General features: G+C 56.8%; 9 protein-coding genes across 9 annotated transcripts; 4 read left to right on the top strand and 5 right to left on the bottom strand.

Annotated features, from left to right (window-relative positions):
* Positions 1 to 243: 243 nt before the first annotated feature.
* Positions 244 to 2,544, bottom strand: SUV3 (RNA helicase; the record flags this gene model as incomplete). The annotated part of the gene is made up of 2 exons (XM_028641309.1): positions 244 to 2,394; positions 2,449 to 2,544. 2 exons carry the CDS (start codon positions 2,542 to 2,544, stop codon positions 244 to 246), a joined length of 2,247 nt encoding a protein of 748 aa, XP_028494634.1.
* A 455-nt stretch (positions 2,545 to 2,999) lies between these two features.
* Positions 3,000 to 3,766, top strand: D7B24_007194 (uncharacterized protein; the record flags this gene model as incomplete). Its single annotated transcript, XM_028641308.1, has 2 exons — positions 3,000 to 3,037; positions 3,091 to 3,766. 2 exons carry the CDS (start codon positions 3,000 to 3,002, stop codon positions 3,764 to 3,766), a joined length of 714 nt encoding a protein of 237 aa, XP_028494633.1.
* Positions 3,767 to 6,623: 2,857 nt separating this feature from the next.
* D7B24_007193 (uncharacterized protein) lies at positions 6,624 to 8,521 on the bottom strand (the record flags this gene model as incomplete). The annotated part of the gene is made up of 5 exons (XM_028641307.1): positions 6,624 to 6,776; positions 7,074 to 7,113; positions 7,434 to 7,566; positions 7,635 to 8,359; positions 8,433 to 8,521. 5 exons carry the CDS (start codon positions 8,519 to 8,521, stop codon positions 6,624 to 6,626), a joined length of 1,140 nt encoding a protein of 379 aa, XP_028494632.1.
* A 537-nt stretch (positions 8,522 to 9,058) lies between these two features.
* On the bottom strand, positions 9,059 to 10,200 carry D7B24_007192 (uncharacterized protein; the record flags this gene model as incomplete). The annotated part of the gene is made up of 3 exons (XM_028641306.1): positions 9,059 to 9,727; positions 9,794 to 9,971; positions 10,043 to 10,200. The coding sequence occupies 3 exons, from the start codon at positions 10,198 to 10,200 to the stop codon at positions 9,059 to 9,061; spliced, it is 1,005 nt and encodes a 334-aa protein (XP_028494631.1).
* Positions 10,201 to 10,946: 746 nt separating this feature from the next.
* On the top strand, positions 10,947 to 12,026 carry D7B24_007191 (uncharacterized protein; the record flags this gene model as incomplete). The annotated part of the gene is made up of 1 exon (XM_028641305.1): positions 10,947 to 12,026. One exon carries the CDS (start codon positions 10,947 to 10,949, stop codon positions 12,024 to 12,026), a length of 1,080 nt encoding a protein of 359 aa, XP_028494630.1.
* Positions 12,027 to 12,237: 211 nt separating this feature from the next.
* D7B24_007190 (uncharacterized protein) lies at positions 12,238 to 13,524 on the bottom strand (the record flags this gene model as incomplete). Its single annotated transcript, XM_028641304.1, has 1 exon — positions 12,238 to 13,524. The coding sequence occupies one exon, from the start codon at positions 13,522 to 13,524 to the stop codon at positions 12,238 to 12,240; it is 1,287 nt and encodes a 428-aa protein (XP_028494629.1).
* A 417-nt stretch (positions 13,525 to 13,941) lies between these two features.
* D7B24_007189 (uncharacterized protein) lies at positions 13,942 to 14,667 on the top strand (the record flags this gene model as incomplete). The annotated part of the gene is made up of 1 exon (XM_028641303.1): positions 13,942 to 14,667. One exon carries the CDS (start codon positions 13,942 to 13,944, stop codon positions 14,665 to 14,667), a length of 726 nt encoding a protein of 241 aa, XP_028494628.1.
* A 594-nt stretch (positions 14,668 to 15,261) lies between these two features.
* Positions 15,262 to 17,763, top strand: SEC1 (vacuolar sorting protein VPS33/slp1; the record flags this gene model as incomplete). Its single annotated transcript, XM_028641302.1, has 4 exons — positions 15,262 to 15,298; positions 15,354 to 15,563; positions 15,640 to 15,986; positions 16,048 to 17,763. 4 exons carry the CDS (start codon positions 15,262 to 15,264, stop codon positions 17,761 to 17,763), a joined length of 2,310 nt encoding a protein of 769 aa, XP_028494627.1.
* Positions 17,764 to 18,979: 1,216 nt separating this feature from the next.
* On the bottom strand, positions 18,980 to 21,492 carry D7B24_007187 (uncharacterized protein; the record flags this gene model as incomplete). Its single annotated transcript, XM_028641301.1, has 3 exons — positions 18,980 to 21,141; positions 21,208 to 21,335; positions 21,395 to 21,492. 3 exons carry the CDS (start codon positions 21,490 to 21,492, stop codon positions 18,980 to 18,982), a joined length of 2,388 nt encoding a protein of 795 aa, XP_028494626.1.
* Positions 21,493 to 25,272: the final 3,780 nt, after the last annotated feature.

Genomic DNA, 25,272 nt, shown 5'->3' with positions numbered 1-25,272 from the left:
CAAGGTAAAATTGATAAAGGCGCCGGATGTTTGATTCGTCTTTAGCTGGCTTGGTGACTTTTTGCCTTGAGTTGATGTTTCTTCTTTGAGTTGTGTTTTGTACATGGCTTCTGATGGTCCTGCTTAATCAACGAAGCGCGCCTAGCCCATCTATGCTGTACATGATCCCAATGTGCATCCAAGCATCTTACACTGTTGTACACTCGGCCCATAATCTGGACTCTTGCCAGAAGCGCCTCGCATCTAGCGGCGAGCTTCTTCCAGTTGCTCGTACTCTGTTTTGTCCTCCACAAGCGGCTCCTCGTGTCCCGGTTCATTCCACTTCCCAGCCCCCTCCTCACCAGCCATCGCGGCCTTTTTGTTTGCCTCACCAAACACCCGCTGCTGCTCGCGCTCACGCTTGTCGATCTCCTTGCGCCGCTTCGCAAGCATCGCCTCATGCTGCCCGGCTCGGAACGAAACATTCGTGTCCAGGTGGTGCTCAATCTTGGCCTGCACGAGTTCCTTGACGTGGAACGCCAGCGCCTGGCTCGAGAAGACGTTGGGGAAGCGGTAGCTCAGCCAGAGGTAGAGCGTGACCGAGTGGTGGAGAACCTCGATGGCGCGGAGGTAGCGGCGGCCGTCCCCGTCAAAGTCGGCGATCGTCGCGTCGAGGATTTCCAGGTCAATTTCCTGCATGTCGTAGAGGGCACCGCCCTGGCGCGTGGCAAGACAGTTGGCGGCTGCCTGCACCAGGTGGACAACGCTGGGTTCGTTGAGCTGGACGGGGGCGTTGAGGATGGAGAGGCGTTCGTGAATGGTCAGGGGAAACTCCTGGATGATATCGGCTACGCGGAGAGCGTCGCTCGAAATATCGACCAGAAACATCGGCGACACCCTGGCCAGCTCACGGATACGCAGCAGCATGAACGATAATGGCGTGTCAGGGGGCAGGTACTCTGAGAACCGTTCTAAGATAAATGCCGGAGGGTTGATGTAAGCAGCCTCCAGTGGTTCGGCCTGTTGCGTGAATGCTTCCTGGACTCGGGGAAGATCAAGAGCGTCCAGTGTTGTAACTAGGCCTGGATTCTTTTTCTCGACCAGGGTCTCGGCGCCGTCAGCAGATGTCGCTGCTTGGCGGGCTGACCTGAATCGGCCAGCGCGGCCGCCAATCTGCTTGATCTCCGACGTTGACAGACCACGGAAGTTAACACCATCAAACTTGGCTGCTGTTTCGAAGATGATCCGCTTTACTTCCAAATTCAAGCCCATGCCAATAGCATCACTTGCCACTAGGAAGTCGTACTCGTTGTCAGGGTCGTTAAAGAGCGCCGCTTGCTGGGCCCTTGTTTCAGGGGGTAGAGAGCCATAGACAATGGCGCAACGTTTTCCAGTCTTCTCTTCGATGGCTTTCTTCAGACCGTGCAGGCCAACTCGGCTGAAAGCGACGACGGCGTCACCCTTCTCCAGTTTGGACAAATCTCCCTTGAGACTCTTCTTCATGGTTTGAAGCGGACTTAACCTCTCGTACCTGTGCACCACACATTTGTCGCCGAGGGCGGAACAAATAGACTTGACAAGGTCCACTGCTCGCTCTTCGCCGCAGAGGTGGACCTCCTTGGCCATGACGCCGAGGAGAGCCTGTGTCCAGGCCCAACCGCGTTCCGGATCACCTATCATTTGGATCTCGTCGATCACGGCTACATCTACCAGACGGTTCAGCGGCGTCATCTCGACCGTGCAGCTGATGAAGTAGTTGTCGACACCCTCAGGAATCCGCTGCTCTTCGCCAGTGACCATGGCACATGGCTTTCCCTTGGCGGTGAAGCGAGCGTATACCTCGTGGGCCAACAAACGCAAGGGGCCGCCGTATATACCCGACTTGGCGTTTTCCAGCGCCTTGAGCGCATGGTATGTTTTGCCAGAGTTTGTCGGGCCCACGTGGAGATGTATTGTCCGCTGCAACGCTCTTGTTGCCGGGAACCATTCCATTGGGTAGCGGAAGTCAGCCATCTGCTTCTGTCTCTTCGTCACATCCGCCGACATGCGGCTCCGCATCATGAAGCTTTGGAAGGAGTACCGAATCTCCGACGTTAACCCCTTGACGTCTCCTCGGATGAAAGCATCCCGCAGCGACCAGAAGAGAGGATTTGTCGTCCTGGCGACGTTGCCGTTCGTAGCCATCGCTATGGCATCGCTGATGGCCTTTCGAAAGAGTGCGGCTTCGTTTGCCAGTCCATGTTCACTACGCACGCCGAAGCTTCGAAGTTCTTGGTTGGATTCGGACCAGTTGCCGAATTCGTCGAGAACATTGTTGAACTGTGTTATGACCATAGACCGGAAGACTTCGTATCGTTTCTTGTTCTTCGACGCAGCGGCGCTGACACCGCCTTTCCTATTGTACACAGCGGCCTCCTATCGCGAATCAGCAGCCATCGTTGAAGATATCCAACGCATATCACGACTCACCCGGAATGGCGCTCGGCAGGTGGTCGCAAAGCCATGGCGAAAGGCAGGTTTGCTGCACGTTGCACGCGTGGCAACGGCTCGCAAGACTGACTTCATGGCGGTCTAATGGGAGACTGACACCTCATTTCCGAGACTTCAGTTGTTTGTCTTGTGAATTGGTCCCTTTCACCCACGCACAGAGTCTGGCGTCGAGACACGTCCAGTCGCGATTCGCTTTCCCCTGGTCATAAATTTTGGATCTGTTAAGCATCTATCGAGAGCGCGCGTTATCGATAACTGCGTCATCAGGCTCAAGGCAGGCCAGAGTGGGGCTTGACCCGACATGCGTCTTGGCAAGCCAGCATCGGTAGGTCGTCATCACGCATTCATCGTGCGCTGGCGTGGATCGCCCATCAACACCACACGCCTCACTGCCCTTACACTGCCGATCTACCCAACAATCAACCCTTGCGCAGCCCTCAAGCGCAGTAATTGTTTCGCTCCAAGTGACAAACTCTGTCCACGTCCCCAGGACCGACATACTGCACGCAAGCGTGCGACTCCTCCCAAAGATGGCTTCCTCCTCATCACCAGCGACGCCGCTACTTTAGTATGGCAATCATTTGTCCGCTGACCCCCTTCCAGTCTGCTAACAAGGCCAAGCTCCTGCATCGCGCACAATAATACTATTCTTACCGAATGCACAACTTCCGCTTCCTCCCAGACGTCGTCCCTCGCCTCCCTCATCCTCCCCAAGATCGAGCACTCGACCAGCCAAAAGCTAACCTACACCCACGGCACCCACCACATCCACTACATTGCCGAATCCCCGTCTGACCACCCCGACCACCCTTCATCCGGGGCAGGCGGCCTGACGTTCCTCGTCATCGCCGACGCCAGCCTGGGCCGCCGTATCCCCTTTGGCTTCCTCTTCGAGATCCGCCGCCGCTTCCTCGACCGCCTGACGCCTGAGACGACCGACTACGCCGATCTTCCCAACTACGGCGCCGCATCCTTCAATGGCGAGCTCAAGAGCCTCATGGTCGAGTACGGCACCACGTCCGGCGGCAAGGACGACGCCATCAACAACGTCCAGCGCGAGATCGATGATGTCAGGGGCATCATGACGCGCAACATTGAGGGGCTGCTCGAGCGCGGCGAGCGCATCGACCTCCTCGTCGACAAGACCGATCGTCTGGGCGGAAGCGCGCGCGAGTTCCGCGTTCGCAGCCGGGGTCTTAAGAGGAAGATGTGGTGGAAGAACGTCAAGCTCATGGCGCTGCTGGCGCTGGTCATCATCCTCATCCTGTCGGTCATAGTGATTGCCGTGCGGGGGTAAAACGGGAAGCTCGAGGCGGCAGACTGGTTGTTTTTTGGGGCAAAGTCATTTGGAATTTGACAGCATGGCGATCGCACGCTGAGTGTGTGTTTGTTTCGCGCTTGTAACATGGTACACTACCCTGGCCTCGTCGGCTCAATTGGCCTCACGAGCGTCGTTCTTTTCTTTTGTCAAAGGCGCACTTTTCGACGGAAATCGAGTACCCCCAATTGTCCTTGTAGTCTCTCACAGACCTACGCGCATAGCTCCTATCTTCAGTAGCGCATAACATCCCAGGCTGCACATGGTGATCGAAGCACTAACTATCGAGTATACTTTTTTTTTCACGAAAATTGGCGGTGTTGGAAAGCGCCACAGGGAATAGTTCTGACCGCTACGTATTGTTGCCAGTACAAGATGGGTATATACCAAAGTTTCATGTGCTGCTTAGTCCAGATCTTGCTTGAAAGACTCCTTGCCCGTTGTCATCATCACCATTGACCATCCGATAAATGCCTGGGTTGACTGAAGGAGCTCAAGCTCCCAGACGCCCACTCCTTGGGATCTAGAGGCTGATGCCAATGACTTTGACCTTGATGTCGAATGACTCAAGACTGTGTCCAAGCAGGTGGCAAGGACTTGTTCCAGGTGGGAGCAAATCATCCCGTCTCATTGCGCACTCCTGCAAAGATTACGCTTCTTGCACGCTGGGATATATGATGAATGCGAAAGGCCGAGAGCGCAAGAGGGTTGATGCCGTGAATTCCGCCATTCTCATCGCTGGGAGGCTTCTGGGGCTAGAACGCTCCGTACATGCCGAAAGTGAGATCTTCCTGGGTTTCCTAAAGCTTCGGTACAGCATCGCTGTCAGCCCTCCCCGAGTCGCGATAGATGTACCCCTGTGCGACAGGGCTGAAACTGCCCACACCTCCGAGAACGGTGGGCGGTCTTCGCAGCCTTTCCGAGAAGAAGACGGGGTGGCAGGTGGCAGGGTTGGGCTGCGGCGTGTGTCGCTCCCAAGCGGTCTGCAGCGAAGGCAGCGGTTGGGCCTGTGGCTTCACCGTGTTCATTTTGATGAAACGCGAGTGAAGCGATCGCAGAGTTGCTTGTGATGGGCCAAGTGAACGATGCGATGCTTTAAATTCGTGACAGCTGCTTCCTAGATGCGAGGCAGAGGATAGTCAAGGTTGGTACATAGAGAGAGCAGTGCCGAGGTCTGGCTCTCTTCGTCCCGGGCTTGTGTCGTCATTTCCGTAATGGTTCATCGCCAGAAGTGGGGCTTGTAACGCTTGGCCATCTCAAATTCAACCTCTCCGATGGTGAGTAGTTGTTGAAGACGATGGTTGGTTGCATCCTTATTAAAAGCTTAGGTTACTCAATCAAGCCCTTTTTTCTAGTTCAAATAAAGCAAAATAGTAGATTCTGGTATCTGCAGGCTACTGTTTTATTCCCAAGTTGTTATCCTCAAGCTATGTCACGTGCTCTCATGATTCTCACCAAATCCAGCTCGAAAACATCTCTTAAGCAGAACCTATAGATACTTTCGAAATCAGGTTCCTTGTCGTCTTCATATCCTTTACACAGTGTCTGAGACCGCTTGTTCCTCTCTCTCCTCGTCTTCCTCGTGGCACTCAGCGCGAAGGATCAGAAAGCCAAGTCTCGACATGGACTGAGACTTCTTGAGAGCAGTCTTCAGAGATAAAAGCGACAACATTTCCAATAAAAAAAAGAGAAATAAATTGCTATTCTGCAAGAGTGATTTAGTCGAAGCTTGATTTATCCCTCTGACAAACCTTACTTACTGAAGCAAAAGACGCGCGAAAAGTTAGGCGCTGCGCCTTTAGCTTGTTTGTAGACAGACTCTTGCAAGTGTGCTTCTTTAGAACAATGGAAATTTCATGGATCACTCAAAATAATAATTTAATGACCCTTTTAAGTGTACGTTTCCACGAGAGCAAGTGTGACTTTCGCCTTAAGGCCGTAAGATAATAATATTGTAGTACTTCTGTCGAGAGGGCTTCACTGCTTACGTGAACCCTGATTCATTGCGTTGGCTGTGCCTGAGAGCTCTGAATACATAGGGTAGGTGATATAAGTCTTGTGATGTGATTGATGCTCTCTCTCTGAATTACCACTACCCACGTGAATTAGATATACCCATCTGATTCACCGATCACGTAAGCTGTGATTCACGTGCTCCTGGGAGCTATGAATCCGCGGCCACGGTGATCACTATATCGGTGATTCCCTATCGAGATCACCGTCCCAGGAAATCCCCTAATATTGGTTCAACAGCTTCGCGCTCCAGTCTTCTTATTGAAGCCTGCGTCTCAAGTAAAGCGAAGAATATTTCTATCGTTTAGTATTTGCACTTTGCATGTTTTACATTTCGTAACCTATTTCGGCCAGCCATTCCCTCACGAGACCATCCGTGAATGGATCCGAGGTGCAAGCATCGTACGTAAAAGGCGTCTCGACCAGGCCGGCGCTGCTCCCTGGGCCCGCCAACTCTGGAGGCATCCCGAGCCCAGGTCCCCTTCTTGCTGCGTCATCTATCGTGGGCACACCATTCTCACCAGTTTTTGCGCTGGGGGACTCGGTGCACGACTGTAACTGGGTCAAGTCCTCGCAATGATACCATTCTGAGGCCAGCAACTGTATGGCCCGGATTGCGCGGCCGCTCCACATACACCATGGAACCCGAAGGTCTTCAAGGACGTCGACACATGTCTGTAGGTGTCTGATTGCCTGTTGTCTTGCTGGGCTTGACGGCCGAGCGTCGATGAGGTGGATCACAGCAGCGGAGAAACATAGATGAACGGCTGCGATGGGAATGCGGCGCTTCATATCGTGTCAGTCTCATCGAGGGTCCCCCTCTTCATGGGGTGCCACGGGTGGTGCAGATGACATACCAGAGTATAATGCTGCTTGTATAGTCGAAGCAGCCTTGTGATTTCTGTCGCGGAATGTCTACACGCTGCTGCATGCTCGTTGTCTTCGCCCCCGTGAGTGCTGGTGGCAGGCTCATGGTCTACAGTATTGTCACTAGCCCTTCGTATAGTTCTGTTTCGTCTTTGCATAAGAGGCCTGTGAAGGAGGATTAGATGTGCATGATACTGCACGCTGTGCATACCCGTCAGCACCTTTGCCGTACCACGACGAGGTCGTTCCACTTGTCGCCGAGACAAATAGACAGCATTTGGTGGACCCACTGATAAAGACAAACATGAGGCAGCATAGGCGTTTGCGTTGAAGCAGTCAGCCGGAGGTAAGTGGGCAACGCTCCGTAATGTGACCTCAACTCCACGTCTGCCTTCGTAACGATGACCTCCATTTCATGGGACGAAAGCTTGCTATTTGGAGCATAACTGGAACACGTCAGACATGCAAGCGTGCGTTTGAGCGTGGTTCGTACATGGCGTCCATTGCCTCGCAGGCAATCGTCATTGTGTCCGAGAGATGAGAAGCATTTGATGGAATGCGAGAGTGAACACCTAAGGATGAAAGTCCAGCGGACGAAGTGTATGGAGGCACCCAGGGTGTGTATTCTTCGTCACCGTCAGTTCTGAGCTTGGAACAGGTGATACTCATTTTGGGGGTACTGCTAGGGCGTCCCAGACCGAGGGCGAAGAGTCTGGATGATCAGCGAAGGTACTCAACAAAGCGAGCCGAAGGAGAGCAGACTCACTTGTCTACCACATAGCACCCCCACCATGTGACCTTTCTCGCCTCAACTTCCTCTGGGGACATGGGCGTATTGGACGTCCAATCGGACAGATCAACATGGAGGCCAAGGTTGTGAGCCATTCTCGTAGCATTGCCTTTTGCATATTATCAGTCCTTGTGATCGACGTCTCGCCGTGCTATATAAGTCACTCGCACAACATACCTGCATAGAGCCAGCCGAGAGCTTCCTTGCCATCTGACATGATGCGAAGCGCCAAGATGCACGCGGCCTGGACCGTAGTGATGGTTGGCGCCTCGCTTTCATAAAGAAGCAGAATCTTGGCTTGGTCACAAAAGGCGTCACCAGCCGTGCTTGGATCATCCGGTATCGAACGCAGTTCGGCTCGATCCGAATATCTAGCGGCAATAGCGAAGATGGAGGACAGCAGAAGAGGAGAACAGTGTCGGCCATCATCCTCACCTCTAAAGCTCTTCATGAAGGCGCCCTTGTGGATCACATAGTTCCAAGGATTCTGCCACTGCCAGTAGAGCTCTAGGAGGTGCTGCTGAAGCTCAGCGGGGATGGCGACGAGTTTGTCGAGCTGCGCAGCGGCAGCTAAGCCCTGTCTTTGCATTTTCAAAGACGGCTCCAGAGAGGCCACATCATCGGCATGCTTTTTGAGGAGATTGTATGAGCTTTGTGACCCGAAGTAATGGAGTTGGCCGTCGTCTGCGACGTTGAGGCGTCCCACTAGGGCAGTGATGTTGGAAAGGGGGTCCTCTCCATCTTCGTTGGGCGCAGTGAGATCCGACTGGACGTCTGTGGTGTCGTTGATGGTGTCACAAGATGGAACTTCGGCAGTTGCTCGAGACTCGGCTGCTGCTAGCTGCTCTTCGAGGTGACGTATCCTCGCTTGCAGCGATTCAACAAACTTCTTGCTCGGAGGTCTGGAAGATGGGTCGAACATAAACTTGTCAGCACACCAGATGAGGAGTACGATCTCCTGAGCTGCACACGGACCTGCGCTTGTTCTCCTCGTGCGCAAAATTACACTCAGTCCTATTCCGCTGACAGAAGCCGCAGACTGGCTGTACGCCATCGCACTTCATCCGCGCTGGGGTCAGCGAAAGACCTTTGCCAGGTACTTGAAGGCATCTTGGGTATCTCCGGCTGCTGGCGCCTTACTCGAATGTGCTTGCTTCGGCAAGTGAGACATGCGAGCGAAACCCGTTGCCTCTTTTTCTCGTCGCTTAGCTGAGAGGACGCTGGAGCCCTCGCCATCGGGTCATGAGGATCAGCTCAACAACCACATGTGAAGCATACGATGAACGAACATGATGTTGAGAGCGCGAGGAATCAATCACGACTCCGCACAGTTGAACCCGCCGCAGCGACCCGTCATGTTATACTGATTGCCCATCAAGAGACACTAATGTGGGTTGGATTATTGTACTAGGCTAGTTTTGACGGCAGCGCTGAGGGGCAATCAGGACGAGGCCAATCGGCCGATCCGCTTATCAAGACCCTGGACTAGGCTTGTCCCTGCTGGAAAGCTTGGATTTGGCATCCCGATCAGCACCACCCCTCACTCGAGCGAACATGACAGGTCCGCCCGGACCGGCTATCAGGACGACTCTTTGAGGTCCTCAAGGGTCCGCCGCGTAGTGAACGGGCCTGGCGGGGTACTTGTTGACACGGAGGCTCAACTGGTCAGGCCGGCAGTAGTGCCCAACGATGTCCAGGTTCTGCTTCGCCTTGGTCTTCTCCGCGAGATCAACGTCGGCGTACAGGATGCCCTCCTCGCCAGGCGGCAGACGCTTCGCAAGCTCCTGGCCCCAAGGTGAGTAGATCATGCTGAAGCCGCCGCCGTCGCCCTGCTGGACGGCGCTGGCGTAGTCGAACTTGTCGATCCGGCAGCGCTTCTTTGATTCCTCGCGAACAATCTGCGTGCTCACCATGACGAAGCAGGTGCCCTCGAGGGCGACAATCTGTGAGAACCGCAGACACATCTCGTCCGTAATATGAGCCGGCCAGTCGGGACTCTGCTCGCCGTTCGGCAGAAGGGGTTGCGGCCAAATCGGCGGCCAGCTGGACACGTGCAGATCAACATTCTGCTCATACTCGTAGTACCGCAAGAGAGTCTGGGTGTGCTCCCAGCAGTTGAGGCCACCAATGTTGACGTCAGGGAAAGTCGTGCTGGGCGCGACTGTTTGAAGCGACTCGCCTTGCCCATCGCCCCAGTAGGCGCGCTCGACGTGAGTGGGCTTAATCTTGCGGCGGTGGTGAACGATGACGCCGTTCTCGTCGATGAAAGACTGGATCAAACTATAAGCTTCTGGGCCTCCTGCACCACTATGTTATATGCACCGGCTGTAGCATACCTGGGCAATGTAGAGCGTGCCCTTGAAGCGCTCGCTGTATCCGAGCACGACGAAAGCGCCGGCTTCTTTGACCGCAGCACAGATGCGCCTCATCTCGTCCGAGTCCTTGACGAGAGAGTTGTGGAAGTATTCATCCATAAACGCAGCATTGTCAGTGGGAGACTGAGCCCAGATGCTCCTTTGCCATGACAGGTCAGAAAAGCTCAATAAAATACCTAGAGGCCATAGTGATGCGTTGTTTGGACTCACCAAGGGTAACCGGGAATGAAGACCTCGGGAAAGCCAATGACATTGGCACCCTGTTGGGCCGCCTCTTGTATAAGTGCGATGGACTTGTTCACGCCACCTTCGAGATCGTTCCACGCAGGTTCGGCCTGGATAGCGGCAATCTTGAGCTTGGGGGCCATTGTGCTGGGAGAATGAGGGTTTGATGTTGTGGGTTTGGGTTCTGATGTCTATGATGGCAAGTCATGGTATTTTCAGTTGGGACTGACAGCGAAAGACTGTCCTTTTCTACTTTGCAGAATCCTAACAGGACCACGAAATTCTTCAGAACATTGCTTTGACTCTATCCCATTGCTGTTTGCCGCATCTTCGGACAAGCATTACCCTGCCCTTGACACCAGGCACACCCGGGATGGAAATACCCTATCCTCTGATGCGCCCTCTCTCAACCCATATGGTCCTGTTTTGAGACACCGGACCGCCGGGTCGGTTCGACACAGGATGATGGCCCAGAGATGAGCGGTGCGAGGTCTCATCGTCTATCGGTCATGCAGCACTGATGATGTGCCGGGTATTGACTACCCTATCCGACCCCATGATCTGCACCCCAGGATTGCGGGGGACGGCGTCCCAGCCCAAGAGCTACGTCCGGGTGAGCACTACCCTGATCAACAACAGTGTGTTTCCCGATTTGAGCTTGACTCAATCGAGCCAAAGATAATCGTGACGTCGCATTGGCACTTTCAACAAGTCGTCGCGACGCTGGCGTATCGTGACGCTGCTCGTTCGCTGTGATCATGGCGGTCAAGTTGGGTGTCTGGGGTGTGGCGAGGGCAAAGTACATATGATAGCAAGAGCCTTCATTGCGCAGTATGAAATCACACGACAGGGCTCTATGTCGTATCACTCTCCTTAACTGGCACTCAACATGAAGGTCGAATCTGCAATCCCTGAATGGCTTGTGAGGGAACGTACGATTCCCCCCAACATGCCCACCAACTTTGACCCTCCTTTTGAACTCTACACCTCCCGGTTCCCCAGGACCACCAAAGACCTCGTTTTGGCTGTTGTTGGTGCACAATACCCATCGGCGTCGCTGAACGATGGGAACGCCATCAAGACTATTTCATCGTTCATCAACCTGAGCAGTCCGAGTTCACGACCCGGGTTCCACGAAGTCGCCGCGGTTACGGATAACCAGGGGCACTTCAACATTGCCGTCTTGCTCTACTGGAAGAGCAAGGCGAACCACGACGAGTGGCTCGCCACAAGCGGCTTCGGCCGGTGGTGGGACGAGTTGACACCAGGCACCCACCAGCATGGCTGGTTCCTGGAAGTCTTCTACCCGACCATGGACCGTTTCGAAACCGTCATCACCACAGAGGTCCCTCAAGGGGCAGCGAACCTGCGCGAGACGATGAGCGGCCCGATCCAGGAGCACGTCTACTGGGGCAGCATGCGCGCTCGGTTCCCCGTTTCGCAAACCGATGCCCTCGTCGGCGAGACAAGCCACATCCATCCACGAAACGAGACGCCCGCCCCACCATCTGCCACCGGACGCCGCGTTGTGCCGGGGAAGAAGAACCTCGTCGTCATCCGCTCCGGGCAGGACTGGTCCGTCGCCGCGCCTGGGGAGCGGCAACTGTATCTGGACACGATGCACCCCGTGCTGGTCAAGGGGATGGACTTTCTCCGCGACCAAGGCGACCAAGTCGGTTGCTTCAGCTGTCGGTTCATGGAGATTGTCGATCCCGTGACGCAGAAGGGCGGCACGGATCAGACCTTTGGGCTGGCGTATTTTGACAGCCTGGCATCGCTTGAGAAGTGGAGCAAAGAGCACCGCACCCATCTCGAGATATTTGCCGGGTTTTCCAGATATGCCAAGAAGCTTGGGGATAGCATGAGCCTGCGGCTGTTCCACGAGGTGTTGGTACTGGAGCCGGAGCAGCAACGTTTCGAGTACATTGATTGCCATGAGGGAACGGGCATGTTGACTGCAGCGAGTTGACGCTGAATCTGGGAAACGTCACTCGGTATGATTTGAACGAGGTTGAATAACGTAGAGTGATGCTCTTTTTAATAAAGTACGCCTGTGATCTATCCAATATCTATGCATCTTGCGTGAGCCATTGCAGAAAAGATACCAGCTCCTCAACCTACCATGGATCCATCTATTCTGTACATACCTAATAATGCTGATGGCACTGCGTTGAGCCGAATCAGCTGTCCGCTTTTTTGGACTTCTTCTTGCCCTTGGGCTTTTCGTCGACACCGCTCTTTTTCTGTTTGGCTTTTTGCGCCTCCTTTCCCTTCTTGATGCTGTTGACTAGCTCTTCGATCTCCTTCTCCTTCTCCGCCTCCTCCTCCCTCTTGCCCTTGTCCTCCGTCTGCTTCTTGTTCCTCGCCCTCACAATGGCGGCGTCCTTCTCCGCCTTTTCGATCAGCTTGTCGCTCTCTTCCCAGAGCTGCTTGGCCGCCGCCTCGTCATGCACGTCGTTCCGGGCAAAGTCGACCTCCCGACACTCCTTGACCAGCTTGCCACCGGGGCCCCGACGCATGCCCGATTCCATGACAGCGTGCAGGATGGACTGGGCGCCCTGCTCGGGGCTCTTGAGGAGCAGCCACGGCAGGAGGTAGGTGGCGAGGTAGACGAAGAGGCCCCAGAGGGTGCCGCGCGTGAGCCAGCGGCGCATGCCCGGCGTGCGCGTGAGGCCGGGGTCGACAAAGATGACGCGCGAGTTCATGGGCAGGCCGTCGGGCCGCTTGTAGGCGTCGAGGTGCTTCTGGAAGGCGAGGCCAAAGGTCGTCAGCGCCAGCTTGCTACGCCTGTAGGCGGCGCCCGTCGTCCAGCTCTTGTCGTCGAGGGGCGCGGACAGCGGCGGCGAGCCGATGTAGGAGGGGCACGTGACGAAGACGACGCGGACGTCGCGGTCGAAGGGCTGGGCGCGGAGGGCAGGGCTCAGGATGCCGAGCAGGTGAAAGTTGGCGAGGTAGTTGACCATCCACGTCTGCTCGATGCCTTCGTCGGTCACCTGGCGGGGTTTGCCGGCGGGGGTAAAGGTGGCGGCGCACAGGAGGATCATGTCGAGGCGGCGCGGCGGCGCGTTGTCGATCCATTTCGTGGCGAACTGGCGGATGCTGTGGAGCGAGGAGAGGTCGACCTGCTCGGCGTAGACCATGTGGTTCTTGGTCTGCTCGCGCACGTCGTTGATGTACTCGACGAGGAAGGGGTCGGAGACGGGGGCGTGGGTGAGGAGGACGACCTGGGCGCCGCGCTTGGCGAGGTCGAGGACGGTGGCGGCGCCTATTCCCGAGGTTCCGCCCGTGACCATGACGACGCGGCCGTGCATCTTGAGCTCGGAGGTGTTGCTGGCGCCATTGGACCACACCTTGACGAGGAAGAGGGCGAAGAGGGTGGCGGCGGTCTTGACGATGAGCCAGATGTTGTCGCGGACCCAGGTGGGTGGGCCTTCCCGGAGGAAGTGGAAGACGAGGTCGATCGCCATAGTCTGATGGGTCGGGACTGGACGCGCTGGATTTTACGGTATCATGGCGAAAAGGGAGGGGGATGTCGGTAGGCCTCTTGACGATGTGGCAGGCATGTATGTGGTGGAAGCTCAAGGTCGGCAGTCGAACGAATTCAGTCAGGGGCAGGGGGGCGCGGAAGGGCGGCGGCATGGTGGGGCGAGGCTGCTGGATCTTGCAGGGGCCGGGGTGCTGACGTTCAGCGCCAAGTGCCTACCTAGCTTGCCTGGTACTGGTGGGTAGGCTGACACCACTAGCAAGGGAAGGCTGCGGTATTGGTCTGGTGGCCAACTCAGACTCAACATCATCGCCATCTCGCCCTGCATCTCATCCATCACCGCTTGTTGCTTCGTGTGCCCGGCTGCCAGGCTCCATCGGCCGTCAGGATCGGGTCCGAGATGAACGCGGCCGTCAGGGATCCAGAAGATGAGGAGCACTACGACGACGACGAGTATGAGGTGCCCCTACACCACAAGAAGCCGTTCGGCTCTGGCATCAGGCGACAACGCATCGAGTTTGTCAAGGCGTCTGACGCAGACCTGTCGACGATACAGGACACGAGGCCAGGGAATTCGGGCGCCTCCATCAGTAACCTCTACATGAGCCTGGTCCTGCCTGATGAGAAGAAGCCACAGACGACATCTGCGCCACAACCAGCAAACTGTGCCGTATGTCATGTACCGTTGCTAGAAGACGAGCCAACCGAGTCGCTGGACGAGGCGGCCGACGGCCAATCTGCTACCGCCAGACGGAAACATGAGGCATCCATCGCCCACCAGGTCTGCGTGGCACACTCACATCCTCCATCTGCTCTCGACAGGGCGAGGATGGGCCTCACCTATCTGTCGTCCCACGGCTGGGACCCAGATGCCCGGAAAGGCTTAGGCAGCGAAGGCCAGGGTATACAGTATCCCTTGAAGACAAAGCCCAAGGACGACAAGCTCGGGCTCGGCCTCGCCGTGCCAAAGGACTTCAAAGGCAGGGTGGAGAAGAAGAAGAAGCCTGTGACGCTTGACGCCAAGAAGAGCAGGCAAAAGGCCGAGGCAGACAGGAAGAAGGGGGAGAAGCTCAGGGAAATGTTCTACGGCAGCGAGGATGTGCAGAGGTATCTAGGGACAGGGTGAGGGCGGTAGACTTTGAGATACCTACCCATGAGTCAGTACCCTGTTGCTGTAAGGTGCCTGCACTGCTGTGCTTGATGTGCCTGCACTGCTGTGCTTGCGGTGTCTGCACTGCTGTGCTTGCGGTGTCTGCATTGCTGTGCTTCCGGCGGTGTGCTCCGTGGATCGCCCAAATTCAATACCCGTTAGCCGCATATCGAGGGGTCGGTGGGGCGCATAGACGTGCCCCACCACGGCTGCGACCCGCACAGCTCTCACGCTGCTCCCGCCTGCCCACAGTTGAAACCCCGCCAGCCAAACCCGACCCAAGATGGAACCGTGCCAGAACCGGGACCTGTGGGCTTGGACTGCTAACACCTGGAACCTGAACTCCCACTGGAGCATTCACAGTGGTGACGCCCTCTGGAGGTAACGGGAACCTCGATTCCACCACGCTCGCTGGCCTGCTACCTACCGCCTCTCGCTCTCTCCCCTCCGACGCTACCTTGCTTCTTTCTGTACACCCGCTACAGCGACAAGGCATTCGAGCCACGCAGCCTACCTGATCATCTCCCTCCACGGGGCTCTCGTGACGCACGAGGCTAGAGGCAAGCTACCATGGGCGGCCCTTCCATCATCCAGGAGCAGCGGGATCGTGAGTGCACCGCTTCACCGACGGCCTGGGAGCAGAAGCCTAACCATTCGTCCAGTCTTGCTCAGCACCATCAAGAACATCACGCGAGGCGACGTAAGCCATCAAGCCCTTTCCTTACCCAACCTCCACGCTCCAGACACGACAAGATGCAAGACTGACCGAGACGATCCTGTGCAGTGGAAGGTCCTCGTCGTGGACGAGAGCGCGAACAAGCTGATTGAAAATGTCGCTACCGAAGATGACGTCCTCAACCTCAACGTTGCCAGTATGCGACCGAACCCGACCTCGCCTCCCTCCCCCCCCCCCCCAATAGCCATAGCTAGCCTAACGCCCCTGAACAGACATTGAGCATATCGAGAAGAAGAGGGAGATGAACCCCACCATGGACGCCATTTACATCCTCTCGCCCAAACCCCACGTCATCGAATGCCTGCTTGCCGACCTGGACCGACGAAGATACCAGAATGCGTTCCTTGTGTGGACCGGCGTCGTCGACCCACGCCTGCGGCGCCGCATCGACGAGTCGCCTGGGAAGCGCATGATCCGTTGCTTCGAAACCCTTGCGATCGACTTCTTCCCCCGCGAGTCGAACCTGGCCACCTTCAGGGATCCCTGGAGCTTCCCGATCCTGTACAACCCGGAATGCAACGACCTCATCCGGGAACACCTGCAGGGGTTGGCGCAAAAGGTAGGGTCTGGCGAGAGAGCAGACGTCCTTCGGCGCACTGTCGCTAACGGGTAGATTTCAGATCCTCGGCGTCTGTGTGACGCTCGGAGAATACCCCAGAGTCCGGTACTACAAACCCGCGAATGCCATGCACGAGGCCAGCGTTCTGTGTGAGCATCTTGCGCGCATGGTGCAGGAGGAGCTCGACACGTACGCGAACTGGAACCAAGACTACCCGCCACAGACGAACAGACCGGCGAGCACCCTCATCATCACAGACCGGTCCATGGACATCACAGCCCCTCTCGTTCACGAGTTCACCTACCAAGCCATGGCGCACGACTTGCTGCCCATCCGCGAGGGCGAGAAGATCATGTACCACACCGTCACCGACAAGGGCACGCCCGACGAGGCCGAGATTGACTACGAGATTACAGACAAGGACAAGGTCTGGACAGACTACCGGCATCAGCATATGAAAGACACCATTGGGCGGATGACGGTCGACTTTAAGAAGTTCCTCGAGGCGAATCCTGCCTTTGTCAACGAGCAGACCGGGCCTGGCAGCGTCAACAACTTGCGCGACATGCTGGGCGGCATGAAAGAGTTCGCCGCGCAGAAGGAATCATTCTCGCTGCATATGAGCATGGCGCAGGATGCTATGAACCTTTTCCAACAGTACAAGCTCCCCGACGTGGCTTCTGTGGAGCAGAGCCTGGCGACAGGCATGGACGAGGACAATCGGCGGCCGAAGAACATACTCGAGTCTGTCGTGCGATTATTGGATGACCAGGCCATCACACCTAGCGATCGACTGCGACTCATCATACTGTACATCCTCTACCGCGAAGGTGTCATCGAGAACGACATTACTCTGCTGCTCGAGCATGCCAAGCTGCCCAAGGACGAAGCAGTTGTCGTGAAAAACCTTGCCCATCTGGGCGGCCGCGTCTTGCACAATCTGAAGGAGGCTCGCCGTGCGCACCCCCCCGCATTCCCCAAGAACACGAAGCCGCCCGAGGTCAACGAGGAATACGCCCTGTCTCGCTTCGAGCCCGCCCTGCAGTCAGTCCTAGAAGACGTCGTGCGTGGCACTCTCAGCGGCGACCTGTTCCCTTATATGAAGCCGCCCATGGACCCCAACGAAGACCTCATCGCCGCGCAGCAGGGGTCGCTCCGTGCCGGCCGTCCCAACTGGGCCGCGTCGGGCCGGAAAGCTCCCGAAAACCGGCAACGTGTGATCGTCTTCCTTGCGGGCGGCGCCACCTTCAGCGAGAGCCGCGTGTGCTACGATATCGGCGCCGCGCGGTCGAGGGATATTTTCCTGGCGACATCGCACATGCTTAGCCCCAACCTATTCATCCGTCAGCTCCGCGATCTCGACAAGGGCCGCGGCCGCCTCGACCTCCCCGCCGACAGGCCCAAGCCCCGCGCCCCCGACTGGATCCACGAGCGTCCCGCGCCGCCACCCCAGCAGCAGCAGCAGCAGCAGATGGGCGCGCCCCCCGGCCCTCGCGCCCCTCCGTCCGCGCAGCAAGGTGCCGCCGCAGCGCAACAGGGCCGCAGACCGCCTCCACCCGCCGGTGGCCTGCCCGGCCGGCCGCAGGCGCCGCCCACGGCGCAGATGAGCAACATGTCGCTTGGCGGCCCCGCGCGCCCGCCACAACACATGGCCAGCCCCAGCAACGGCGGCCGCCCGTCGCCGTCGGCATCGCCGGCGCCGGCCCCTGCGGGCAAGCCCGAGAAGGAGAAGAAGAAGCGCAACTTCCTGGGCATGAAAAAGTCGTCCAAAGATTAGAACGCCGTCGGCGACAGAAAGGGGCTCCGGGTAGCGGGCGGCGGCTTGTTTCGTGGTTAGATGGCTTTGCTCCGTTTAGCGTTGGCGTCCTGGCGTTGCGGGCAGGGAGGGGAGGGTGCAGGGCCTGGTGTGGTTCCCGGCACGGCAGCTGGGACTGAATAGGACATTGCATATCGTCAGCTGCCTGTGTCGTGCATATGCTCTGCCGTGACATGACTGGTAGCACAGATGTTGAGGCTCGATGATATATATATATTCGATTCGGCAAAGTGCCTTTTTCATACAGAGACGCGTAAAATACCGTGAATACGAAAAAAGAAAAAAAAAAGCTTCACCAAAAACGCAAACGCACGTCTCGAAGCCGAGCCTCCGGACAAGAAAAAAGTGAGGAAGCCGGGCTGCCCCTGGTGTCTGTCACTCTAGACTACACGGAAGCTGTTGCAGTACCACTGTGCCTACAGCTCCCAGCCGCCAGGCCGAGACTTTCGGTGCGTTGATCAAGGGCAGGGCGCGGGCCGTGGCTCTTTGTTTTTTTTGTTGGATGCCTGAGAGCCGTGTTGGCGTTGCGCGTGGTGTATGCTTTCTTCGGATGGAAGGAGTGTTGTGTTGCTGGGTGACGGGTGATCGAGAGAGAGACGGTCAGTATCAGCACTTCCCCAGCATGCAGATGATCTGACGACGTCGAGATCCAGCGGCCATGTCTGAAAATTGCAAAGGCCAACAATCCTCCAAATGTCGACCACGGGACCTGCACTCAGTCACTCACATCAATCACAGAAACGCAAAAAATCGGAGCAATACATCCATTCATCATTCATGTCTACGGTGAGATCAGAACCCCCGTAGCCCCTCCATAGGTCTGCCTCGTCATTACCCCAACATGTCCCAAACAAGGTTGTTCATCGGCGTCAAGCCGCTACTTGAGATCGTTATACAGACTGACCGGCCAAGAACAGCGCTGTCTCGGCCGACACTTCGTGAGTGAAACGCGGCAAACGTGCCGGTTGGGTTCCAGACCAACGTTCACAGAGCCATGGTTGAGGCAGTTATGTGTGAACGCCTGCCATTTTTTGTTTTGACAGTATTTGATAGAGAGAGTGAGAGAAAGGGTGAGGTTTTGAATGTAGTGTCATGGGCATGATGGTGTGTTGGCATGATGGTGTGTCATGCCTCTCGAATATGATTATGACCTCCGAAAAACCTTCAGAGAAGGCATTTACTGCCTGCGGAAGGCTTGGGCGGCGCCGGGAGGAGGCAAGCCGCGCCCGTCAAAGGGAAATCCGTGGCCCTCGGGTCCTGGGCCTTGGAAACCGGGTACGCCCATACCGGGGGGCGGCATGAAGCCGGGCGGCGGGGGGCCTCCGAAAAATCCTGGAGGAGGCTGCATGTTGCGCGGAGGCGGGCCAGCCATGCTCTCAGGCGGGGGGAAGCCGCCCGGTGGGAAGTTGGGACCCGGAGGGAACATGCCTGCCATGGGGTGGTTGCGGCCAGGGCCGACGGGGCCGCCTGGGCCGCCAGGACCACCAGGGCCGCCTGCGAGGCCAGGGGGAGGGCCCATGTTACGTTGTTGAGGGGGCATCGGGCCACCCTGCTGCATCCAGTTGGGGTTCATCTGGTCGAGCCCAGGAGGCGGCGGAGGACGCTGCAAGATCTGCGTCGGCTGCGGGCGACCCTCGGGCTCGTGGTGGAAACCTTCTTCCATGAAGCCGGGAGGAGGACCTCGCATGGACCGCGCCTCGCGGGCGCCGGTCGGGGAGAAGCTGGGCTCGCGATCTTGGAGGTGCGAGATCGAGGCGTTCCGCTGACCCTGGGGTTGCGGCTGCTGGTGCATGCGCATGAGCATCTGTTCGGTGCGGACAGGCTCAGGCTGCGCCCTCATGAGATTCATCAAGAACTCGGCGTTGCTGTTGTTCCGCATCTGAGGATGGGGGCCGCCCTCAGCCCTGCCAGATCCTTGGCTGGAGGCAAGCTGGCGCTGAGCGAGAAGATCCTGCAGCATCTTGTCCTGGTGGCTCGCCGACTGCTGGGTGGCCAACATGGGTCGAGGCACGGGAACGTCCTGTGGCGGCATAGGATGCTGGTGACGGATGCGCGGGTCTTCGCGATGCTCAGGAGGTCCGTATTGTTGGAAGGGGCCGGGCGACTGAATCGGCCCTCCGGGCGATGGCTCATGGGGGGGCTTCTGGAAGAGCTGGGCGGCTGGCGGTGTCGAGCCCTCATTCACGTTAGAGCGCTGAAGCTTCTGCAGCAGCACGGCGAAGGCCTCCTTCTCCGCGTTCGGGGTGCCGGCGCTCATGATGGCGTTGCCGCCCATGATGGGCAGGCCTGGGGGCGGCGCAGGAGGCTCCGGTTGGTGACGGGCGCTCGCGTCCTCGTGCGGCGCGCTGAAGAAGGAAGTAAAGCGAGAGGATTTGCCACCGCCAGCCCGACTGGGCTTGGGCGTGGCCTCCTTCTGTTCGCTGGGTGAGTCCAGGCCTCCAGTGGAAGCGAAAGCCATGAAGAACTTGTCGGGCCCCGTCTCGACGGGCGCAGCCGCAACAGCAGGCTGCTCGGCCTTGACCGCGGCCTCCAACGCAGTCGCAGTCGCAGCGACAGGCTTGTCGGAGGCAGCGGCAGCGGCGGCGGCGGCCTTTTGGCCCTTCATGCTCTCCATGAACTTCTTAAAGTCCTCCTCCGTGTGGCGCTCCTGCTTGTCGGCAGCAGGCTCATCCATCCACTCCGGGTCGCGTTCGTTGCGCTGGTCGCGGTCCCAGCGGCGATCGTAGTTGCGGCCAGTCGACCGGGGTTCGGGAGCCGGCTCGGCATCCTGGTTCTTGTCTCTCCAGCTCTTGGCGCGATCGATGCGCTCACGTGCCGTCATCTGCGGCTTCTCGACAGGCTCATTCTTGAACCAAGGGTCCGACTTGCCACGGCTCAGGCCGTTTCGGGTACGAGGTTCGAGAGATTCATCGACTTCGGCGTCCTTGCCGTGGTTGTCGAACGTACGGCGCGGCCTGTCCCTTGCAGCGTCGTGATCGTCCCTCTCGCGGGGCTTGCGATCGCTCGTGAAGCGGTCGCCACCACCCATGCGACCTTGGAAGCGTTCAGCGCCTTCGGCGCCGAAACTCTTGCGAGGCTTGACGGTGCTCCAGCCCTCGGTATCTTGGTCGCCATCCCCGCGGCGGCGAAAGTTGCTGTTCCTCGAGTCGCGGAACCGGTCGCCGAGTTCCGAGTCGCCATTGCGACTGTTGCGAAAGTTGAAGCGATCGCGGGCGTCGGGCTCTTTGGAGTCCTTGTCGGCGTCAAAGGGTCGGGTGCCAGTGGCGGTGCCGCTGTTGCGGAGACCGCCGGCAGAGGCAAAGGAGGTTCGAGGAGGTCCGAGTATAATGTCTTCCGGGTCTGTGTACACTTCGTTAGCGCTGCGCTGTTGCACGGAGAGTTGTGAGCGTAGAGGGTGTGACGTACTTGCGCTGTTTCGGGACATGTGGCGCTCAACACCCGGGCGCCTGTTTGTCTGGTCAAGGAGGGAGGCATCGTGGGATCGCCTGTCGGCGGTAGTCTTGGTCTGGGTACGTGTGTTATCTGGAGGAGGGCTTGGGTGACGGTCAGTTTTGATCGTGTTGAGATGGACGTAGAACGCATCGTCACTCACCCCATCCAATCCTCAGCGGGAGGAAGGCTGGCGGGCTTGGTGCATAGTGGCGACTGGCGGAGGTGGAAGAGGAGCTCGGTTGTGTAACGGAGTGCCATTTTGTAGAGGAAGCGCAAGGCTCATGTGAGCGCGCAGGTTGGGCTGAGGGAGGTTTCGCGCACGGAGGGCAGCGTTGTTGTCTTGGCGGGCGGTGGAAGCAGCCCGAAAGGGGGGGGGTTCAATCAGGTCGAGACGCACTGGGCGCTGGTTGTGTCGTCGAGAATGGGAGGAGTCAGCAGGAGGAGTTTGGGTTGATGGTTGAGGAATAGAGTCGATGCGAGTTGTTCGTCGTCGAGAGTTTGGGGGGGGAGGTTGCGACGCCGAGTCGCAGAGCGGCGAGCTCTGGGTCGAGTCAAGTCGAGCAGCAGGATCGACGTCGTCCGACCAGAGTAAAGGGTGTGTGCGTGGGTGAGTGGAGGGGAAGCGGTGTATTTGGCGTAGGGGTGTGTGGTCTGGATGCGGAATTGAGTTTGGAGGATAGTCAGGGCAGTGGTGCAGGGCGAGGATTTGATGGAGCGACACGCAATCGAGCAGTTGGCGAGGATGTTCAACGGTGAGGATTGTGAAGCGTCTGGGTTTCGACGATGGGATCGATGGCTGGTGGTTCCCAGGTCAGACGTGTTGGAGGAGGTCGGGTAGGTAGTGAGTGAGCTAAGGCAAGGCCGAACGAGAGGCAAGGCCGGACGAGGTACATGGTACCTGGCTCGCCTGTCGCAGCCTGTCGCACGCAGCCTGTCGCTTGGCGTCTGTCGCCTGTCGCCTGACGCCTGACGCCTGCCCGAACCGCTGCACCCTGGCCACGTGCCCGTGCCCACGTCGTTTGGGTGAATGCAGCCTAGTTAGTCAGCATCAACTCAGAATATCGTGTTTGCATGCCTGCCTGCCTACCTAGGTACCTACCTAGGTACCTACCTTAGGGAGGTAAGGTAGGCAGGCATGCTCAGGGACACGCGGGGTCTAGCTTATGACTCTGAGATGTTTCAATATCGCAAGGCATTCATTCTCGTCAAACGAAATCCAAGGTAAGACCTCTGCTAGTGGAAGATGAAGAAGACGAATACATCTATAAGTAGGTATGGAATAGCCGACATGGAATGATCACGACGCTAGAGCTTCTGCCGCGCCCTGTGCATGGCCTATCATATACAGCACTGTACGGCATTCGCCATTCGGTGGTCACGTAGAGCACGGACTGTACCGTGCAATGCGGGATATAGTTATATCGCTATAGTGAGGCTATTGCTCTATTCTGACAGACCTCGTAGAAGGTCTCGAATACATAAACCCTGCTTCCCTTACCTACCAACCTTGAGGTAAGTACCTACCTTGGGTCCCTATCTTGTTGAAGCATAACCTGGTTGGACACTATTCTCGATTAGTTGAGGTAAACTCGGTAGCCCTGGCTTTTGCCCCAGAAACAAGGAGCTTTCCCAGGCTTCTTCTCTGTCCATCTTCGCGTTTGACCTCTCCCGGCGCCAAGTACTTGGATGCGGCAAGCTGATGAGACACATGCAGTTGACTGGCTGATACAGTCGCTCTCACGGCTAGGGGCACCAGCCAGCCGACTTCCCGGCTTCGAATTCGCCATTCTTCTATGGACGGCAGTGACACTGGTTTTTTTAGCATCGAACCTTTGCGATCCGTGAATGAGATATCAAGCAGATCATATATTGAGGAAGACTCGAAAAGATAGAATCATATATGACCGCCCATATACTACTTGTCTGGCCAAGAGATCATAATACCTAAGGCGCATTAGACGGCGTGAACCAAAGTCTGCGAAGACGCCTCTACCAACTACCCTAGAAGAACGATGGTCCAAAAGGAGCACTGCCCGGACTATACTTCGAGCCAGCGGCGCTGCGCTTCGTCAGCAGCTGCACGGACTGGATTCGAAAGTCGAGAGGCAAGCGTACACATCGTGAAACAGGGCCGCAAGGCCCATGAACTCAGATGCCCTCGCTAAGCGCCCTGCCTGCTTGTATGGCAGAGAGAGCCCCAGAGAAGACATGTGGAACTTGGGAAGCAGAACCTGTTATAGATCCTGTTCCAGCTTCCATTGGATCTTGACATCGAATGAGCCGTCCTCGCCTCGATCGCCGGTTCTGAACACTGCAGCTTGTTGAGCGTTAAAATGTGCGGCTGCAGTCTCGCTTCCGACGGTGAGAATGCCATGGTTGAAGTCGTAGTTGGTACTGCGGATTCGGAGACGCACATGGAGGTCGGCGTGGGCAGGAAGCCTGTAGTTAGTTCCCACGGAGACCACAATGGTAACCGAACCGTCACGCGCCGTGTCTACCCGTAAGGCGACTCTGTTGTCCGGTGTATCCACATAAAGAGGATGAGGAGCGGGAACAGTGGGAACGGCAGGAGGCCGGAACGTGTGCGATGACCAGGGATCGCTGGGAAGATGGAAAGGGTGGCAGAAGGGAAAGCAAAACTTGAGTTCTGAATCGATAGTAGAGCTTTCAGGAGGTTCGGGGGTGTTAAGTTCCGTGGTGCTTGGTTCGGGGGTGGTCTGCGGAATCGGGGATGCCACAATACTCCAAATAAGGAGAAATCCAAACAAGTTCCGAAGAAGGTTGCGAGACAACATGGCGGTGTGCTTCAGTATGGTCTTTCAAGGAATTGAGATTGTCGATGCGTGAGTATCATGCTGGACGAGGGGCTAGAACTCATGTGGCGAGCGGACCATCGGTCTTCATATAGTTTCTTTGAATTTCTGCAATGTGGCTCTGTTCCGGTCAGTTCAACTACCTTATAGTGAACTTTGGTTATCATCAAGGTAATCGAAACCTCGAAATTACACTCTGCGGAGATTTCCGGATATGTTCCGGCCTCTCATATTAGCTAGCCCGTACCCATCCCTTGTACTGCGGCATCCGCGCCTTGGCCTCCACAAGGGTGGGTTCTTGAGAGAGTGGCGAGGCCCAGTTACTGGTTCGAGACTGTGTGTCAACTGAAGCGAAAGGTTCTCTCAACGAAGAGTGCCATGGACGGAAAGTTCGTAGTGACTGGCTTTCGCGCAAAGTTAGACGAAGCCGGATGAGTTGATATCTACCTTAGATTTCGTGAGGGTCATAGAAGAATGATCCTAAGCTATAGGCCATAGAGAAGGGTGATGAATGGGTTCTGTCCTGTGTTCTATGAGGAGATTATCTAATCCACTATCCTAGAATAAATAATCTCTCTTTAAAAGCTAGTAATGAAAGCCCCGGAATATCTTTTCACTAGGTACGCTACATTTGGAAACAGCTTTTGGTGGTAAAGGAAATATCCAAAGTTTGCCTGGACGACTACTCGCAGCCTCTTCGCGTCACTCTGCAAATGGCCCTCGTTAACTTGCTAGCACACTCCGCCGGTATGGTAATCAGGAAGGCGGCATGGTAGATGTCGGACTGTCGGCAACAGAGGGCGCACCGCATCTGGCTGGTCCTGATTCAGTAATCGGATTGTTGAGAGGTACCTTTTGACGCGAGAATTCATACACGTCACCCTTCTCCGCAACGCCATTCACTCATCCATTCTGGTACGCGTCAGGATAGTCAAGTTTTTCCTGTATTCGCGTGCCAAGGAAATGAGAACATATACAGGGTCCACCTCTGACGAGGGGGACGCAAGCAGGTGGCGCAACAGCACGCCGCTCACGGGGTGACATGGCTACCCCCATTTCTCGAGTCGGAGAGCAAGCTGGACGCTCGAGCTGTGTTTTGTCGCATGCTCGGCGTCGGCAATGCCTATCACGGCGCACAGGCGCGTGCCGTGAGCGATGACTACAGGGTCTGCCTTGCTTTGACAATTCTTCTTCCGAACCTTCTTCCGTTACCTTCTCCTCCACG

This window comes from Verticillium nonalfalfae, assembly GCF_003724135.2.
Source record: "Verticillium nonalfalfae strain VnAa140/NRRL 66861 chromosome Unknown scaffold_56, whole genome shotgun sequence".
NCBI classification, from domain to species: domain Eukaryota; kingdom Fungi; phylum Ascomycota; class Sordariomycetes; order Glomerellales; family Plectosphaerellaceae; genus Verticillium; species Verticillium nonalfalfae.
This window is presented reverse-complemented; position numbering and strand designations above follow the sequence as displayed.